This window comes from Lontra canadensis, unplaced genomic scaffold (genome assembly GCF_010015895.1).
Source record: "Lontra canadensis isolate GAN:19392208 unplaced genomic scaffold, GSC_riverotter_1.0 scaffold9, whole genome shotgun sequence".
Classification (NCBI taxonomy): Eukaryota; Metazoa; Chordata; class Mammalia; order Carnivora; family Mustelidae; genus Lontra; species Lontra canadensis.
Genome location: NW_022631003.1, coordinates 16,063,398 through 16,083,611, shown reverse-complemented (window position 1 = coordinate 16,083,611; position 20,214 = coordinate 16,063,398). Strand labels below are relative to the sequence as shown.

Here is a 20,214-nt window from a genome sequence, read left to right as displayed (position 1 = left end):
TTTAGTTAGGGGCACCTGGGTGGCTCAGTTGTTAAGCGTCCACCTTCAGCTCACGTCATGATCCCAGGACCCTGGGATCAAATCCCGCAATGGGCGCCCAGCTCAGCAGGTAGCCTGCTTCTCTGTCATTCACTCCCCCTGCTTGTGTTCCCTCTCTCACTGTGTCTCTCTCTGTCAAAGAGGTAAATAAAATCTTTGGGAAGAAAAAAAAAAGGAAGTATAAAAGCTAAAAAAAAAAGAATACTATCAGAAAAATTTAGAAATAGGATTATTATGCTGCTTTTAAAAAACAAAATACCAATTCTTCCTTCCTTCTTTACTTTTTGTTGCTTAAAAGCACTTCTACTTCATTATTCACTTATGCCTTTTTATTTTTATTTTATTTTATTTCAGTTATGCCTTTTTTTTTTTTAAAGATTTTATTTATTTATCTGACAGAGAGAGATCACAAGCAAGCAGAGGCAGACAGAGAGAGAGAAGGAAGCAGGCTCCCTGCTGAGCAGAGAGCCCGATGCGGGGCTCGATCCAGGATCCTGAATCATGACCCGAGCCGAAGGCAGCGGCTTAACCCACTGAGCCACCCAGGCGCCCCCCAGTTATGCCTTTTTATTAAAACTGATTCTGATGGTGTGCTTACAGATATAAACATCTAGTCCTTTGGAGCTTAAAAATAATATGAATAAAATCCTTTTTATGGTATGGTGGATCATAAAAAATGTTGGATCATAAAAAAACACTATTTATTTATAAAGATTTTTTTAAAAAAGATTTTATTTATTTATTTGACAGAGACAGTGAGAGAGGGTACACAAGCAGGTAGAGTGGGAGAGGGAGAGAAGCAGGCTTCCCGCCGGGCCGGAAGCCCAATGTGGGCCCAATCCCAGGACTCCTGGATCATGACCTGAGCTGAAGGCAGATGCCTAACGACTGAGCCACCCAGGCGCTCCTATAAAGACTTTTTAAAAGTTTTTATTTATTTTCATTTATTTGAGAGCAAGAGAGAGCACAAGCAGGGGGAGGAGTAGAGGGAGAAGCCGACTGCCTGCTAAGCAGGGAGCCCGGTTTAGGGCTTATCCCAGGACCCTGGGATCGTGACCTGAGGTGACCACCAACTCTTAACCAACTGAGCCATCCAGGCGCCCCATAAAAAACTTTAAGGTATTTTTCATTTTAATATTTTTCTTGCAGGTATTAAGAAACTTGAGCTCAGGTTGGGTTACTTCCCTTTTCCCATCCACAATAAAACAAATTACTTAAATTCTTTAACCTATATATTACCCTTTTTTTCTATACATTATCCTTAAAATGGAGGTATTTAATAAAGATTAGGTTAATGTAACAACAGAAACCAAATGACAAGTCTATCATAAAGTAAGTAAATTGTCTTATTCTCTTAAATTGGGTTATGTGCCCCGCAGCAGTGATCAGTTTAGACCGGGTAAAACACTATGGAATTAGAATTCCTGGTTTCTAATTATTCAGTAGCTGTGTGGCTGGGAAGAAGGCTTTAATATTGCAACATCTGTAAAATGGGCTTAACTCTGAGGCCTGCCTCTTGCAGGGGTGAATCACTCAGGGTAATGCACAGCTTTGCAAGCTAGTGGGATAAGCCTGAAGGTGGAGCAGGTTTGCAAGCCTTCCTTCGGCCTGGGGGTGGGTTGGCTCAAAAGCCAGCTCTCCCCTCCACTAGCGCACAAACCGGCACAGCTGACTGGGGACCAACCAGTCAGAGACCTCGAAGGCTCTCTGCAGACCTTCAGATAAACAGAAAGCAAATCAGAACGGCCCAGCCCTACCACCTACAGCTACTTTTCTCTTTAAACAGCTCTTCTGGGTGTAAACTGAGCATACATCAGTACTAACCACTTTGGAGTCGTTTTGAGGTTTAAAGGAAATATGCATTATCTCTCTTTCTTGCATAGAAAGTTTAGCGATAATGGGTGAAAAAAATTTTTTTTTCCTTGGGTAAAATTCTCTTTTCTAACCCTTGTCTTCCTCTTTTAAATGAAACCTCTTCTAAAGCCTGCTCACCTCAGCAGTGACGGTGAACCTTCGAAACAACCTCCTTTCGGTCAGGATCTCTGCAAGGAAACTAGTATGATTTAAATCAGTTCAGTAACACCAAGGTGTAAATGACTGGTACCCACAGGCGACTTGCAAAAAAAAATTGCATTCTAAAAAAGGATTAACCGGAAGGATTTCAGAAAATATGTTTTTTTGGTGTTTTTTTTTTTTTTTTGGTAGGAGGGTGAATAGAATTCTCTGAACCCATCACCCCGACACAGAAACCATGCCTTGTAGGACTTGTGGGAGGGGACGTGGAAAACGCACATTTCATTAATAAGTTCTGGAACCGTAGAACGATTTCACCCCTCACCCCCTTCACCAAGGGGCCTCTAAGATCATAACGACCTTGGCCGTCCTTATCTGAGAAAGAACCTCCGCTAGAGAGAAGCGGAGAGGGCAGCTCAACTGAATTACCAGAAAGGATGTTTTCATTTGAATAAACTCTACCCAGTTGTTACCTCCCCACTCCTCTCCCCTAACTTTTAGCCCTTCTGGAGGGGCGAGATGCTGGGGTTCGGGACGAAGGGAAACGGCCGCCAGAGGCCCGACGGGCTGGGGACTCCTCGGCGGGGCGATCTCCACTGCTGCCCGCTGGACTCCCGGGAGGGGCAAGCAAGGAGGGGGCAGCGGCGAAAGTTCCCTGTTCTGCTCGGGTCCTCCCCAAAACCCGAGCAGCGGAGCGGGGGGCGGGTAGCCGGATCACAGAGGACCAGGCAGTTTCCGGGAGGCTGGGGGAGCGCCCCGGGGCACAGCCCGGCCCGACGCAGTCGTCGAAGTGGGCGTTCTGGGCAGCAGACTCCGCTGGGAACGAGCAGGCGCCGGGGAGGGCCGGCCGCACCACCCCCACCTGCGGCCGCGCGGGGAGTGCCCGGACCGCGTGGGCCCAGCCCCGAGCCTCCCGGGGAGGGGCACACGGGGCAGGGCGGGGCCCCGGGAGGCGGGGTCGCGAGGCGCTCGGAGGCTAAAGCCGCGCCTGGAGGCCGGTGGGGAGGCGGCGGGAGGGGCCGGGAGGGCCGGAGTGAGCGGCGGCCGCAGCTGCAGCAGGACGGCCCGCCGGCGGCTCGGGGCCGCGCGCCGGGAACCTCGCGGGGCGGGCGGGCGCGGCACCCCCTGCCTGGCCGCCTGCGCGTGGCGGGGAGGCGGCCCACGCGCGACGGGACCAGCAGCATGAGCAGCGGCTACAGCAGCCTGGAGGAGGACGCCGAGGACTTCTTCTTCACCGCCAGGACCTCCTTTTTCAGGAGAGCGCCCCAGGGCAAGCCCCGCGCCGGCCAGCAAGTGAGTGGCAGGCGCGGCAGGGCGCCGCAGCGGCGGTCCACAGCCCCCGGGATTCCCGAATCCACGTGTATCTGTGGGGCGCGCCGGGCATGCCCGAGGGGAAGGAGGAGGGGGGCGCCTGAGAAGGGGCTTCTGGCTTTTGGGATCCCGGGGTCATGCCTGGAGGTCGTGCACGTGGGCGTGCGGGCGTGCGCAGGGGGCGGCCAGGGTGAGGGAAGGAGGTGCAAGGGCGGGAGGGCGGGAGGCCGAGGGCCTGCTCCTGCCTTCGGCGCCGGATGGCCTCTGCCGCCCTGCTTCGGGCTGCGGGAGAGCAGTTCTGAGAGCGTGGAGGCGTCCCCGGCCACTCCCGGCGTTTCCTCTGCTCCGCGGCTGTCCGTGGTCGGGGTCCTGGCCCCGGCCTCCACTGGGAGTCGGCCCACGGGCAGGGAACTCCCGAGTGGCTTGGGGACTACGGGGTGGTTTTGGTGACCTGCTACCTCCGCTACCCTACGGGTCCAGCACCTTGGTGGTGGGGGCGGGGGCGACAGCAGGCGCTCCCAGGTCTCGGTTGCGGGAGGCAAGGTGGTGCGTTTCCTGCGAAGTCAAGGTTATGAGTGCCTTCAGTGTTTGCAAACAAGTTCCGGTGCTAGGTAAATACCAGCCGGCGAGAGCTGAGCCTTAGACCGGCTTCTTCCTTTTTTGGAGGAAGCGTGCCGTGGGAAGTTAGGACTTGGGAAAAGATGAGAAGGGAACTTGGGCCGGTTTGGCCGACCCGGACCGACCGTGTTTTCTTGGAAGGCTTTCCCGAAACGGGCCACTTGGGGTGGACTTCTGAGTCCCGCGCGTGAACCCGCGGCCTCTTGGCCTTGGGAGCCGCACCAGGAAGCCCTGCCAGCCCGGCGGTGCTCGCATCGGATTAGTGCGAGGCTGTAACGGAACAAATTGGTTGCTCTTCAACAACAGGCGCTCACCAGACCATTGCTATTAGACTTCGTCCTGGAGGCTGGAGGCAAGGAAAATCGTTCAGGGCCGGATGATGAGTTATGGGAGGGGTGAGGACTGAGTAATGTGTCAGGGTTTCCTCGCCAGACCTTTTAAGTTTATTTAACCACTTTCTGAGGTCAAATTTCTTTTTATGATTCGAAAGTTCTAATTTTTTCAACCTCTTAACTCCCAAACCGGAAGAGGGGGGACAGGGGACAGTGAAAGGCGAGAGTGAAAAGTCAAGTGCCCTTATTCAGTAGCAGGTAATTCTGAGTGAAGTTCGGGGCGGCAGTCTGCCCTTTATTGTTTCTAAGGCTTAGGGCTGCACTATTTACTAGTCACTTTGAGCGATGGCTTAGCTTGGGCTGCTGTAACAAATACCATAGACAGGTGACTTAAACACACATATTTCTCTTAGTTCTGGAGGCTGGAGGTGGATCTCGGTGCCTAGCTGGTGGCTTCGGTTTTGGCAAGGACTCCTTGGCTTGGAGACCGCTGACTCCTTGCAGTGACCTCCCATGAAGAAAGGGCTAGATTTCTTCCACTTACAAGGACACTGATCCCATCGTGGGGGCCGCCCTCATGGCCTCATTCCTTACCTCCCAGAGGACCCACCTCCAAATCCTTTGGCATTGAGGGCTTCCTCATACAAGTTTTGGAGTGGGGTTCCACAAACAGTTCGTAGCAACTGATACTCTATTTTCGGTAGAGTGTACTTTATTTTTTTATTTTTTAAAGATTTTAATTTATTTGACAGCTCACAAGTAGGCGGGGGTGGGGGGGGAGCAGGCTCCCTGCTGAGCAGAGAGCCCAATGCAGGGCTTGATCCCAGGACCCTGGGATCATGACCTGAGCTGAATGCAGAGGCTTACCCTGAGCCACCCAGGCACCTCAGTAGAGTGTATTTAAAAGGCATGAGTTTGCTCTAAGGTTTGGAAGGCAGAATTAAATACTCTTCCTCTCTGTCGGTTAGAGAAGAGTTGCTTTTCCTTGTGCTTCTCTCACTTGGTTCTTCTTTTGGCCTCTCCTGTCTTTCTCTACTTTATATTTTCTCCTGCCACTTCTGTTGCTGTCACCATTTGACTAGAACATGACAGAGGTGGTTGCACTCATCTGAAGTTGATTCCAGAGGTGGCTCTTCTCCAGAAAACTTGCTGGTTCTCAGATTGTCCAGGTGTGTGTCAGTCCTTCACGAGGGCCAGAATATCCAGGTTAGAATTTCGGGAGAAAGTGTTAGTGCTTTAAAAAAATAAAACCTCGGAGCGCCTGGGTGGCTCAGTGGGTTGAAGCCTCTGCCTTCGGCTCAGGTCTTGATCCCAGGGTCCTGGGATCCAGCCCTTCATCGGGCTCTCTGCTCAGCGGAGAGCCTGCTTCCCTTCCTCTCTCTCTGCCTGTGTCTCTGCCTACTTGTGATCTCTCTCTCTCTGTGTCAAATAAATAAATAAATAATTAAAAAAAAAAAACCACCTCCCCCCACCCCAGGGTTGAGTTATACAGTGTTTCTGTTCATTAATCTAGCATATATATTATATAATGTAACTTCTTTCACTTTTAGAATTAGCTTAACATTAATATGTATTTTGGAGTATTGTAGTGAAAGTCAGGACAGTAAGACCTAGTTCTTCACTTGAAGGACTTGTTCTCTATATTCTGAAGCCTTATTGCCTGTGTATTCCCCCTCCTAACATAATACACGCAAGGTGCTGAGTTACGGGACGTATTTGCCAGGTGGCCACAGCGTTTGAAACTGAATTTTTTTTTTTTTTTTTAAGATTTTACTTATTTATGTGACAGAGATCACAGGTGGTCAGGTGGAGGGGTACGGGGCGGGGGGGCGGGGGGAAGCAGGCTCCCTGCTCTGCAGAGAGCCCTATGCTAGGGCTGGATCCCAGGACCCTGAGATCATGACCTGAGCCAAAGGCAGTGGCTTAACCCACTGAGCCACCCAGGTGCCCCTGAAACTGAATTTTTGTGAGCATTTTGGTTAAATTGACTGAATGAGTGTGTTAAATTCCGGTTGAAGTCCTGACCCTGAGATCAAGAGCCAGCCATCCCTGCCTTTTTCATTTTATTATGCTGGTGATTTTAAGAATAAGATAGGCATTTCTAACAAAGCATAAAAGTGAAATTTATCCTTTCTCTAGAAAGGTGGAAAGAGATGTTGCCATAAGGATCTATTATTGATAATAGTAATTTTTTTTTTTTTTTTTTTTTTTTTGGTGTTGAACCACTTGGTGAAAAAGCCAGGAAAATTCAGTTTGTAGGACTCCTGAAAATATCCAGAGATAGCAAGATGTTTTTGGTAAATGCAGGATGGAGAAAAAGGGGGAGTGGGATGAGGAATTTCTTTTCTTCTCTTGCCAGACAAAGGAACATAGCCCACTTCTTTCTCCCAACAAAAACAAAAATCCTATGGATATAAAGAAAATGTTACTGTTTTCTTCCTTATGTTGGTACCCTCTTTAAAAAAAAAAAAAAAAAAAGGAAAGGGCTTAAAAACCTGTCTGGAGAGTAGAAACAGCAGTGAGAGGTGGCCTTTTTTGGTGGCAGTTTGATGACCTGTTTATTGCTGTATCCCTGGGGCGTCCATTGGTACTGGACACAAAGTGATTGCTGAGTGAATGTTAGTTGTATGAATGAATGCTTTCCTGGTTTGTTAATAATTGGCTCATTGCAGGTTTTTCAGATGTACCCTATCTAGTGAGTCTCCCTAGAGCCCCCTGGAAAATTAACTTAAGGAAAGGTAAGGCCTTGTTAAGTGTGTCACTGAAGGGCCCACATACTTTGCTGTTGGTTAATTCTCAGCCCCACGCCCCAAAATTATTTCTTCTTTATTTGTTCTCTTTAATTTTTTTTTTTTTGGAGAGGAAGAGAGCACATGCACCTGTGTGTCCCAGGAAGGGGGAGGGTAGAGGGAGAGAGAATTGTTTTTTTTTTTTTTTTTTAACTTTTTTTTTTTTTTAAGATTTTATTTATTATATGACAGATCACACGTAGGCAGAGAGGCAGGCAGAGAGAGAGAGAGGAGGAAGCAGGCTCCCCGCTGAGCAGAGAGCCTGATGTGGGGCTCGATCCCAGGACCCTGGGATCATGACCTGAGCTGAAGACACAGGCTTTAACCCACTGAGCCACCCAGGCGCCCCAGAGGGAGAGAGAATCTTAAGCAGAAAATAACACAGAGGACATGGGGAGATGGAGAGGAGAAGGGAGTTGGGGGAAATTGGAGGGGGAGATGAACCATGAGAGACTGGACTCTGGGTTTTTCAGGGGCCGGGGGTGGGAGGTTGGGTGAGCCTAGTGGTGGGTATTAAGGAGGGCACATATTGCATAGAGCACTGGGTGTGGTGCATAAACAATGAATTCTGCAACACTGAAAAGAAATTGAAAATATAAATAAAAATTAAAAAAAAAAAGGAATCTTAAGCAGACTCCACCCTCAGAGGGAAGGTTACTCCAGACCCGATCTCACAACTCTGAGTCATGACCTGACCTGAAATCAGGAGTCAGACACTTTATCAACAGAGCCACCCAGGTGCCCCCCACCCCCCCCCGCCCATTTAAAAAATCTGATTTTCTCTTTGCAAATATGGACATCTGTAATTCAGGATTTTCTTAAAAGGTTGACCCCCTATTCTGCACATATGTTTGTTACAGTGTTCTTAATTCCTGCTTGTGGATCCACTGTTGTTTCATGTAGAGCGGAGAATGGGCAGTTCTGTAATTTATAATTCTCCTTTTCTACACATTCAGACTTCCAAGAGTAGGAATGAACTAAAATTACTAATATGATCTGTTGGAACATATCTTACTCCATAGCTAAGGTAATCCCTTTTCTTTCTGAGCCTTGGCTAGTTAATAGGAATAAGGAAATGAGACACTCTTTTTGCTTTAGCAGTAGAATAGTCAGGAATTCTTTTTTTTTTTTTTTTTAAGATTTTATTTATTCACTTGAGCGAGGGCGCAAGTGAGAGAGAGTATGAGTTTCGGGGACTGGTAGGGCAGAGGGAGAAGCAGATTCCCTGCTGAGCAGGGAGCCCAGTGCCAGGCTTGATCCCATCTGGGATCATGACTCCAACTGAAGGAGACGCTTAACTGACTGAGCCACCCAGGTGCCCTGAATAGTCCGAGAAGTCTTAAAATGGTCTCTGTACCACTCACACTTCTGAAAGAGTTCTACTGAAGACTTGTTTAATAAGGAAAGCCTATACGACTCCACATAACAGGTCTCAAGTTTGCCCTATGGGTACTTTCCTTACTATAATTTTTTTTTTAAACATTTTATTTATTTGACAGAGATCACAAGTAGGCAGAGAGGTAGGCAGAGAGAGAGAAGGAAGCAGGCTCCCTGCTGAGCAGAGAGCCCGATGTGGGGCTCCATCCCAGGACCCCGGGACCATGACTTGAGCAGAAGGCAGAGGCTTTAACGCATGGAGCCACCCAGGTTCCCCTTTCCTTACTATAAGGTAAATATTTTTCTGACTTGCTGTTTGGTTCTGTGTCTTGCTGCTAGAATCAACAGTAAGAAGTTGCACTGTTTTATTTAGTGTGTCCATTAGAAGCTTTGGCGATAAATCATTGGGAGTAAAAGAATGGTGATTTAGGGGGCGCCTGGGTGGCTCAGTGGGTTAAAGCCTCTGCCTTCGGCTCGGGTCATGATCTCAGGGTCCTGGGATCAAGCCCCACATCAGGCTCTCTGCTCAGCGGGGAGCCTGCTTCCTCCTCTCTCTCTGCCTGCCTCTCTGCCTACTTGTGATCTCTGTCTGTCAAATAAATAAATAAAATCTTTAAAAAAAAAATAGTGATTTAGGGGCGCCTGGGTGGCTCAGTGGGTTAAAGCCTCTGCCTTCAGCTCGGGTCATGATCTCAGGGTCCTGGGATCGAGCCCCACATCGGGCTCCCTGCTCAGCAGGGAGCCTGCTTCCCCCTCTCTCTCTGCCTGCCTCTCTGCCTACTTGTGATCTTTGTCTGTCAAATAAATAAATAAATCTTTAAAAAAAAAAAAAGAATAGTGATTTAAAAACCTCAAAGGTATTTTGATTGTACTAACTCTTGCGTTCAGTTTTGATCCCGATGGTGTTGAATGCAAACATTCCTACCAGTCCTTTTGCCTGGTATGTGGTGATTTGCACATTTCATCTTCCATGTCTGATAAATTCTGTTTTTACACAGTACCTATTAATCCATTGGAATTTTGTGTTTGTGTGAGCAGAACTCCCAAAGACACATTCTTTTGACTCAACTTCAAGAGAAAATTAGTCACCACTTATATGAACAATACATCTCTACTCTGTTTCTTCTTCTGGCTAACTTGCAAGATTTGGAATTATTTGGAAAGCCGTGACACAAAACATTTATGAAAAGAGAAGCTAAAAATACCCAATAATGTGCTTATTCTTTTTAGACTTCCTTTGGCAGTCAGTGCATGTCATACTGTAAACATTCATTTTCTGGGAGAAGAAAAATGAGGCAGACCAAATGCTTGGTCCGTAACTCTTAGCCCTGAGCATCAGTTCTTGTCCCTCAACCCCGTGCCCAGTTGCCCACATAAGTAACTATCTTTTGATGTCCTGGTTTGAGGCTTGCTTTTCACTTCTGATTTGGCTGAGCGCCATTTTCTGGGAAGGGGGGTGCTCTTCAGAAGCAATGGTGAAATGACAGAATGAGATAGTGCGAAAGAGTTGCTGTTGTATAAACAAATTATTATTTTGGCTAAATTGGCCTGTTTGTATCCCTTAAGTTTTTATTTTTTTTATTTACTTACTTGACAGAGATCACAGATAGGCAGAGAGGCAGGCAGAGAAAGAGGAGACTCAGGCTCCCTGCCGAGCAGAGAGCCCAATGCAGGGCTTGATCTCAGGACCAAAGGCAGAGTCCTTTTCTTTTCTTTCTTTCTTTCTTTCTTTCTTTTTTTTTTTTTTTTTTAAGATTTTATTTATTTGTTTGACAGAGATCACAAGAAGTAGGCAGAGAAGCAGGCAGAGAGAGCGGAGGAAGCAGGCTCCCTTCTGAGCAGAGAGCCCAATGTGGGGATGTGGGGCTCCATCCCAGGACCCCCGGACCATGACCTGAGCAGAAGGCAGAGGCTTTAACCCACTGAGTTACCCAGGCGCCCCTGGCCTGTTTGTATCCTTGTTTCATTGAAGAGCTCTGTACAGTGCCTAGGAAGAGGTTTAGTTCTTTTTTTAGTTCTTTTTTTTTTTTTTTTTTTTTTAAGGTTTTATTTATTCATTTGACCAAGGGAGAGACAATGAGAGAGGGAACACAAGCAGGGAAGTGGAGAGGGGGAAGCAGGCTTCCTGCTGAACAGGGAGTCAGATGCCGGACATGAGCTGAAGGCAGATGCTTAATGGATTGAGCCACCCAGGCACCCCAAGAAGTTTAGTTCTAAGCAAGCATTAGCAATGTGACAAGGCCCTGCTTCTTGTTCACTCTCTGATACAACTTACAAAATAACCACATGCGATGAGGACTGTAGTCCTACCAGCCTCACTTTTTTTCAAGATCCACGTGGTTCCCCATTGCAGAACCTTGCCCTGGAATTGCTGCCAGCCATTCTCCTTCCCATGTTAATCTGCCTGTCCCCTCAGAGAGGTCTTTCAGAATCACCAGTTTGAAGTAGGTACCCCTCCCCTCTTAAAGCCCTCTGCTCTTTCATAGCAAAGATTATAATATGTTGTTATATTTAGTTTAACGAGGGCAGAGACTCCCGTGTTCAAGGAGCACATAAAATAAACGCTCCATGCTTGGTGTGCAAAGGAATGAAAGCTTACTAATTTTGGATGGAAGTTGCAGTACTGGGTACTGTGAGTTTTCCTTTATATACAAATTAACACAAATTTTCCCCCTCTCCCAACTAGACCATAAACCTCCGTGGTATCTTACACATTAGTGTCATTAAAAAATAGATGATATCGGTAATAGGTGTTATTACTAGTTTATGTATAATTCACTTTATATATTTCCCCCTTATTTTAAGAAAGCCTATCATTCATTTATTCAGTAATATATTGAATTTATTTTATAAACAATTTATTTTTGCTATGAAGGAAAGAGCAGAGCATTTTTGTAAAGCTTTTGTTTTTATGTATTAGAGTGTGGGAGAGTGCCCATGCGTGCTGGGGGAAGGGGTAGAGGAAGAGGGAGGAGACCCCACTGAGCAGGGAGCCTGAGGAGGGGCCCAGTGAGGGGCTTGATCCCAAAACCCTGAGATCTTGACCTAAACCAGAGACAGACACTTAACCCACGGAGACACCCAGGTTCCTGGAGAACAAAGGGCATTAAGAGGGGGAGGGGTGCCTACTTCGTTTTGTCTTAGTTTTATTTTTTAAAAGATTTTATTTTTATTTATTTATTTTAAAGATTTTATTTATTTATTTGACAGAGATCGCAAGTAGGTAAGTAGGCAGAGAGGTAGGCAGAGAGAGAGGGGGAAGCAGGTTCCCTGTTGAGCAGAGAGCCTGATGGGGGGGCTTGATCCCAGGTCCCTGAGATCATGATTGGAGCTGAAGGCCAAGGCTTAACCCACTGAGCCACCCAGGCACCCCTAAAGATTTTATGTTTAATCTCTACATCCAGCTCGGGGCTTGAACTCAAAATCCTGAGATCAGGGGCGCCTGGGTGGTTGAGTGGGTTAAGCCTCTGCCTTTGGCTCAGGTCATGGTCTCGGGGTCCTGGGATCGAAACCCGCATCAGGCTTTCTGCTCAGAGGGGAGCCTGCTTCCTCCTCTCTCTCTGCCTGCCTCTCTAACTACTTGTGATCTCTGTCTATCAAATAAATAAATAAATAAAATCCTAAAAAAAAAAAAAAATCCTGAGATCAGGAATCGACACTCCACCGACTGGGCCATCCAGATGCCCCCATTTAGTAATATTTTTTAAAAGCTTACCAACTAGATAGCTCTCTAATTTTTCTTTAAAGAGCTTGCTCCTTTAGTACAAAGGAAACTCATACGTGTTGATGGTTTTTCAGGGAACCACGTCTATTGTGTAGATAGAGTATGGTAAAGCTATACATCTGTTTGGATGGAAAGTTTATTGAGAAGGTGTATTCCTGTAAAACAAGTCACATTTTCCTGTTGACATTTGTCCAGAAACTATAGATGATTGTGTTCCACAGAAACCTCATCATCCTCAAGGATAGGAAATGCATTAAACAGAGTTAATGTTAATACCACTAATCAGACCTTAACCATTTTTTTTAAGTGGTTCTTTTTTTTTTTTTTAATATTTATTTATTTGACAGGTCACAAGTAGGCAGAGAGGCAGGCAGAGACAGAGAGAGGAGAAAGTAGGCTCCCTGCTGAGCAGAGAGCCCGATGCAGGGTTCGATCCCAGGACCCTGGGATCATGACCTGAGCCGAAGGCAGAGGCTTTAACCCACTGAGCCACCCAAGTGCCCCCTTAACCACTCTTTTGAATGAAGTTAGTTTTCTGGGTTTTTCTTTACTACTTCTTCTTCTTCTTTTTTTAAAAAATATTTTATTTATTTATTTGACAGAGATGGAGAGCACAAGCAGGCAGAGCTGCAGGCAGAGGAAGAGGGAAAAGCAGACTCTGATGCGCAGGGAGCCCTATCTAGGGCTCCATCCCAGGACCCTGGGATTATGACTTGAGCCAAAGGCAGCCGCTTAACTGACTGAGCCACTCAGGTGCCCCCCAGGATTTTCTTAATAGTTAACACTGGTTTGGGTATCTGTGGCTAGTAAAATGATTTTTGTTTAATTTTTTCTTTTTTAATGGATAGGGCCAGAGATGCAGTAGGATGTCCAAGCCCATGATCAAATGATTAAAATGTGATATGCATGTAAAAATGTTGTGAATGGAAGAGACCATCCGTCCTAGATTTATTTTAGAGTGCGTGAGAGAGCCCACATGCAAGTGGGGGGAGGGGCAGAGGGAGAGAATCTTCAAGCAGAGTCCTGCTGAGGAGGCCACTTGGATCTCACGACTCAGGATACCATGACCTGAACTGAAACCAAGTCGGATGCTTAACCTACTGTGCCACTCAGGCGCCCCTAGAAGAGCCCATCATTCTAAAGCAGGACTGCCCAGTATGGGAGTTCCTGGCCGCGTGTAGTTGTTGAGCACTTGAAATGTGGCTGGCCTGAATTGAGAGGTGCTGTAAGTATGAAATACACACCGGATTTCCAAGACAAAGGAAGAAAATATAAAATAATATCAGAGTGCTTGTTTAATATTGCTTATATGTTGAAGCAATATTTGGGATATGCTGAGCTGAATAAAATTAATTTTTACCTGTTTATTTTTTAACATGGCTACAGGAAAATTTAAAATTACATCTGCAGTTCACATTCTGTTTTCTGCTGGACAGTGCTGTTTGCTAGGGGCTTCGATCTCCATCCTCTGGTGGCTGCAGAGGAACAGACGGGTTGCCAGCCAGGCACCCTGGGAAGATTTTTCTTCATAAAGAGGAACTTGCCCTTTACTGTTGGGAATGGTTTTTCAGCCTCTCTTGGGTCATGCATACTAGCATTTTGAGGTTATGAAACCCGTGTGTGGGGAACTTCCCTTTTATCTGACTTATGAGCTGATAGATAAAACTATCCTAAAGGCATTTCAAACTGCAGCCCTGCCTTAAGTTTACAGAGAATGGGGTTCATTAATTCATAGAGTACTAACACAGCAATAGTAATACACATTTTATAGAATGTAATTGCTAACTGCTGCTACATGATTCAGTCAGCTAAGAATAATTTACTAATTATATACTGCAGCACTCAGTTCTTTTTTTCCCCCAGATGCTAAACAAAGTGAGATAATTGGAGGAGGAAGAAGGGTGAATTTGGGAATTGGAATCCAGAAGAATAGATTGAGAAGATACGGATTTAAAAGGTTTTAGAATGCAATCAGCACAGAGTTTTTCATGAAATAAATGAGGTCTAGACAATGTGTGTGTTAAGATAGTAAGGTAGTTTTCTAAATTCATTCCCACGGAATATTCCATTAAATTTTTTAGAATTGTTTCCTAATGTTTTCATTTGTCCTTCCTTTTTTAAAAAGTAATTTCTACCCCCAGTGTGGGGCTAGAACTCCTGACCCCGAGATAGGGAGTTGCATGCTATGGACTGAGCCAGCCAGGTGCCCCTCATTTGTGCTTTTATATGCATTATAATCATACTGATTTTCAAAATCCCATTAAAAAAAGTTGCGGTAAAATAATAACACCTAACCTAAAATTTGCCATCTAGACAGTTGTTCATGTAAACCATTTTGAAGTGTTCAGTGGTATAAAGTATCTTTTTCATTTTAGTGTCTCCAATTGCCAGAACTTTTTCATCTTGGAAACCGAAATTCCGTCTCTGTTAAACTGCACCCCCAACCCCATACTCTTGGCAGTCAGCCTTCTATTTTCTGTTTCTATGCATTTGACTAGTCTAGATAGCTCATATAAGTGAAATCATACACTATTAGTTTAAGCCTTTTTGTGACTGGCTTATTTCACTTAGCACGATGTCGTTAAGGTTCATCCGTGCTGTTCCATTTGTTAGAATGTCCCCCCCCCTTTTTTTTTTTTAAGATTTTATTTATTTGACAGATCACAAGTAGGCACAGAGGCAGACAGAGAGAGAGGAGGAAGCAGGCTCCCTGCTGAGCAGAGAGCCGGGCTCCATCCCAGGACCCTGGGATCATGACCTGAGCCGAAGGCAGAGGCTTTAACCCACTGAGCCACCCAGGTGCCCCTAAAATCTCCTTCCTTGAATGGAATATTCTGCTGCATGTATATACCACATTATGCTTATCCATTTGTCAGACGGTGGCTAATTGGGTGCTTCCACCTCCTGGCTACTGTGAATGATGCTGCAGTGAACATGGGTGTACAGATAGCTCTTAGAGACCCTGCTTTCAATTCTTCCGGGTACATCTGTGAGCATACCCAAAGATGGCATTGCTGAATCATACAGTAGTTATATTTTTAATTTTTTTTTAAGGAATTCTGTCATGATAAATTTGAATCTTGCTATTTAGACAGGATTAATGAGCTCTTGCTGAATGATTGATTACAGCTATCACAGCTCTCGTTTTCATGTCTGCCTTGGATTTCATTGAATAGGCATTATTTTCTAAATTTTAGAACACTGAGATGTTCCTGATGCTTTTTTTTTTTTTTTTTTTTTGCTGCTACGCTAACAGTGTAGTGAATGTTTTGAGGGAGAGACCTTTCCCAATATGGATTAACCTCAGGATAGATGTACAGAATGGAATTCTACTTAAGCAATGATGGTATGGCCATTTTTGTACCTGTTTGTTCTCTTGCACTAATTGAAGGCTGCATTTTTAACTAGTTTCATTGTGCCCTTAGCTCCATTTGGGTGTAGTCATTAAAACAGAGGGAAAACTGGGGCCCCTGGCAGCCTCAGTCAGTAGAACATGCAACTCTTGATCTCGGGTTTGTAAGTTCAAGAAGCCTCACTTTGGGCCTAGAGTTTACTTAAAAAAACAGAGGAAAAGCTTTGTAAAGGCACCTTGTTGTTAGTTAATTGTATTCCTTTAAGCAGTAAATTTAATATTTTTCTGCACTTCTAAGTGGATCTTCCTCTTGGTATGAGCATTGTTCATGGCCTTTGACCATTTGCGAGGTAGCAGGAAATCTCCAGAGAGCCCGTTCTTGAGTCCTGTGCATATTTAGCTGGGTAGATGGTTCCCCTTTTTTTGTGGTCAGCTAAACTTCAGGTTATTTTTGACTTACTGTGTTTGTTCCAAAGGGACATTACATATTCTGGCATTTTGAAATACTTCAGCATGTGTATCGGGCTGACATCATTGAAACTTGGAGCGCAAAAACAGCAAACCAAACAAACCCCCCCAAAACAAAACTAAACACAAAACCACTTAACTTTTATAATTATGACACAGGAAAGGCATTTCTAAGAAAGCATCAGTGTCCTATGAATACACTGGAATTACAGAGGGTGGGAGCTGGGTGATACGTCTTTAACCATGTTAAAAAAAAGTGACCGAAAGTGCCGGTTTATCTTTGAATTTCAATAAATAAATAAATAAGTTTAGAATTTCAGTAAATTTAGTGCCAGTGTTCCAACCACCCTGGTAGAATTCAGAAGAACTATATAAATAGACCAGGTATTGAAAAAAGGATTGTAGGACAAACTGCTAAAACCCCCACCTACCAAAAAGGATGTTTATACTGTTTACTTAGAAGCTTCTTGTCTTTTGTTGAAACATTACAATTAGATGGAATTTGGCATCGATACTTTTTAAGTCTTGGCCTTGTCAAAAGTTTTTGCTTAGTCTCTTATAATCTGATTAACTCCTACTAGTTTGCTTTCATTTAAGTTTTTCTTCAGAATATTTTAAATAAGTGAATCTTTTAAAGAGATGTAAGAAATTACTTCTGACTTTAGATAGATCACGAGCCCTCCTTCATCCTCCTATTCTTAGACAACTCAAGTTTACTGTGAAAATTTCCTATAAATGCTTGTTTTGAGGAATCCTTTTTGGTACTTTGCCAGTGAAGTCATAGAAATTTCTGTGTATCTGATCACAGTTCTCAAACAGCAAACCAAAAACTGAAAGATTTGCATGAAAATAGAAAAATAGCTGTATGCATTACATAGGAAGAAAAAAATACCAATACTAAAAATGAAGTTTAGCATTCCACAGTGTTTTATACTTTAGGGAGCGTTCCAAGGGACTTAAAATGCAGTTGATTTATTTGGACTCTAATTTCAGTGGAACTTGGAGATGAGAAACCAACAGAAGTTTTATTGCTGTAGACTTTCTGCAGATTTCAGATTTTAATGGCATCGCAGAGGTGAATTCAGGGATATTTGACTGGAGTCCGTTATTTCCCAGCTATGGGAAAATGTAAATATTATGTAGGTGGTTTAAAGAAACAATAATATTACTTGTGTCCATTTAAGGTCTGTTTCTGTTTGTTTAAACAGGCTTGTGGATCGCTTTTTATTGCCAGTTTTCCTTTGGGGGGAAGTTACTGCCCTTTCAGATCTCTCTGAAGTTTGAAAATTGCTTTCTCTGATGACTGGCGCTGGCCACGTGGTGCAGACGGTTGGAAGGAGTGTGGTTGGTTAGGCTCTGGCTGCTGTGCTGAGCTGGGGTGTGATTCTTGGCTGTCCTGTGGGGCTCTGTTAGAGGAAATGTGGCCTGTGGACTGTACCCAAAGCCCAATTATTCCGGCCATTTGGTGCAGAGGATCAGAGGTAGGTCCTTTAGGGAAAGGTAGTACCTCTCAAAAAGGCAAACATAGCACCAGTTATCAGAATCAACTTTTATTTTATTTAATTATTTGATAGAGATCACAAATAGGCAGAGAGGCAGGCAGAGAGGGAGGGGGATGCAGGCCCCCCGCTGGGCAGAGATTGGGGCTTGATCCCAGGAGTCTGGGATCATGACCTGAGCCTAAGGCAGAGGCTTTAACCCACTAAGCCACCCAGGCGCCCTGAGAATCAACTTTTGATGGAAGTAGTTCTGTGCATCTATCTTATCTTCTTTTTCTTTCTTCTAGCATGTAATCTATTATTTGCTTCAAGGGTATAGGTCTGTGAATCATCAGTCTTACACAATTCACAGCACTCACCATAGCACATACCCTGCCAATGTCCATCACCCAGCCACTCTACCCCTTCTTACCCCACCCCCCAGCAACCCCCAGTTTGTTTCCTGAGATTCAGAGTCTCTTGTGGTTTGTCTCCCTCCCCAGTCCCATCTTGCTTGTTCTGTGCATTATAATTAACAGTGGATCTTTATCTTTTTTTTTTTTTTAATTTTATTTATTTACTTGAGAGAGAGAGAGCCCGTGAGAGGGGGTAGAGGGTCAGAGGGAGAAGCAGACTCCCTGCTGAGTAGGCAGCCCAATATGGGACTCCGGGACTCCAGGATCAGGACCTGAGCTGAAGGCAGTCGCTTAACCAACTGAGCTCAAAGGCGCCCTGGATCTTGATCCCTTGAGGAGAGAGCTATTTAAAAAAAAAAAAAAAAAAAAGGGTAGCTGGATTTTGTAATGGACTAAAAGGGGGTGTGTTCTTGACAGATGACAAGCAGCTGTGTAAGGCAGCCTGGGTTTTAAATCCATGCTCGCCAGCCAGTGTCTTGGGCAAGTCCTTGCACCTCTTTAAGTAAGCTTCAGTCTGTAAAGTAGCAGGATGCCTGGCACATAATAAGCTGTAATGAGTTAATAGCAATTTTAAAGAACCAGCTATTTATCCTTGAAAGGTTCTTCTGTGTAGGGTCATGCACTTCATCTGAGTTTTGGGCTGAGCAGAGAAGGACTATGGAAGGGAGATTCGAAGCCAGAGAATGAAAGGTGGCAAGAAATTAGGTGTGTCTCTCTGGTTTTATTGACCAAAATGAACTGGGAATCCTCATTGTCCTTGATCAGGAAGATTGTCATTCCTGGAGGCTTTTTTTTTTTTTTGTTAAGCCACTTTCAGTCTCACTGTAGTTCCTTTGTTTTCTCGGAAGGGGGTTGTTGTCTCTTGACCAAGCCTGAAGCCACCTAGCAAAGTCTTCACCAACTTCTTTTTTTCCTTAAAGCAAGCCACTCCAGTGGAAAGACAATGATCAGGCCTGTGAAAATGGGTTCTTTTTAAGAGTTTACATATGGGGGCGCCTGGGTGGCTCAGTAGGTTAAGTCTCTGCCTTCGGCTCAGGTCATGATCCCAGGGCCCTGGGACCAAGCCCCATATCGGGCTCTCTGCTCAGCAGGGAGCCTGCTTCCCCCTCTCTCTGCCTGCTTCTCTGCCTGTGATCTCTCTCTCACTCTCTGTCAAATAAATAAATAAATAAATCTTAAAAAAAAAAAAAAAGAGTTTATGTATAAGTTAACAAACCAAAGAGTTTTTTCTTTTTCTTTCAATTTCCTCTGTTCTCCCTTACCTACCTCTGGCTGCACAGTTTTCCTCAAGGATGCCGGCTTGACCTGCTGACAAATTTGGCTTCTTCCTGGGGGCTTTCCTTTTTCCTCCAGAAGGTGTAAATCACCTTGTGCTCGTTCTTTAGGGACTGAGTCACCGTTTTGTTTCTGGTTTTCACGAGATCAAATAGAATGAGTAATGTATTTAACTGTGTAAGTCACTGCAAAGAGGGTGCTGCGGCTGTCATTCGAATCCCATCTGCACGTGGCATCGTGGCCAAGTTCCTAGCCCCCTGGTCTCCCACCCACAGTGTGTCAGCTGGACCCAGCCACGGTTCAGAAACAAGGAAGGCCCTAGCGCGCCAGGAACACAGGCTTTAAAGCTGCCCAGTGAGTCACGTGATCTGCTCGGGGCACTCCTCCCAGTTCATTTATGCTCTGTAAAACTGGCATGAGTGTTGGAATCTGGTGGGAAACCTCTTCCTTTGGACCACGTGAGCCTCTTGGGGTTTGCTATTCCCTCTCCGTACCCAATCTCCCCTTCCTTTGGTTGTGTTTCTTAAAATAAATTGGTTGTCTAAAACTGGCTTTAGATTCTTAATGCCACTGTGAATATTTTTAATCACTTGAATTGTAAATTTGTAATTGTAAATTTTACTGATATACTCTTTCGTAAATGTAATTTATTCATATAAAAAACTTAGACATTAACTAGCATGTGAGTACATGCTCAATAAAGGTTAACTGTTATTTCTAGTAGTATTAGCATTAGTTTATTAGTATTAAAAACAATTTGTTAGGAGATTTTACCCAGTGTGATTTGCTGGAAGAATCCAGGGATGTAGAATTGGGAAATCATCTTGGGTTTGAATCTGTCCTTTACCAGCTCTGGGAGTTTTGAACAGGTTCCTTAACTTTTTTTTTTTTTTTTAATTTTTTTAAGATTTTATTTATTTATTTGACAGAGATCACAAGTAGGCAGAGAGGCAGGCAGAGAGAGGGAGGAGGAGGAAGGAAGCAGGCTCCCTGCGGAGCAGAGAGCCCGATGTGGGGCTCGA

At 44.9% G+C, this 20,214-nt stretch overlaps 1 protein-coding gene across 1 annotated transcript in view; it reads left to right on the top strand.

The window, feature by feature from the left end:
* The first annotated feature begins 3,064 nt into the window (after positions 1–3,064).
* The window catches only part of RASSF3 (Ras association domain family member 3), a 72,627-nt gene continuing 55,477 nt past the window's right edge, over positions 3,065–20,214 (top strand). Inside the window, exon 1 of the mRNA XM_032854908.1 lies at positions 3,065–3,345. Within this exon, the coding sequence (XP_032710799.1) occupies positions 3,235–3,345 (111 nt within the window). The 5' untranslated portion in view covers positions 3,065–3,234. The remainder of the gene's footprint in view (positions 3,346–20,214) is intronic.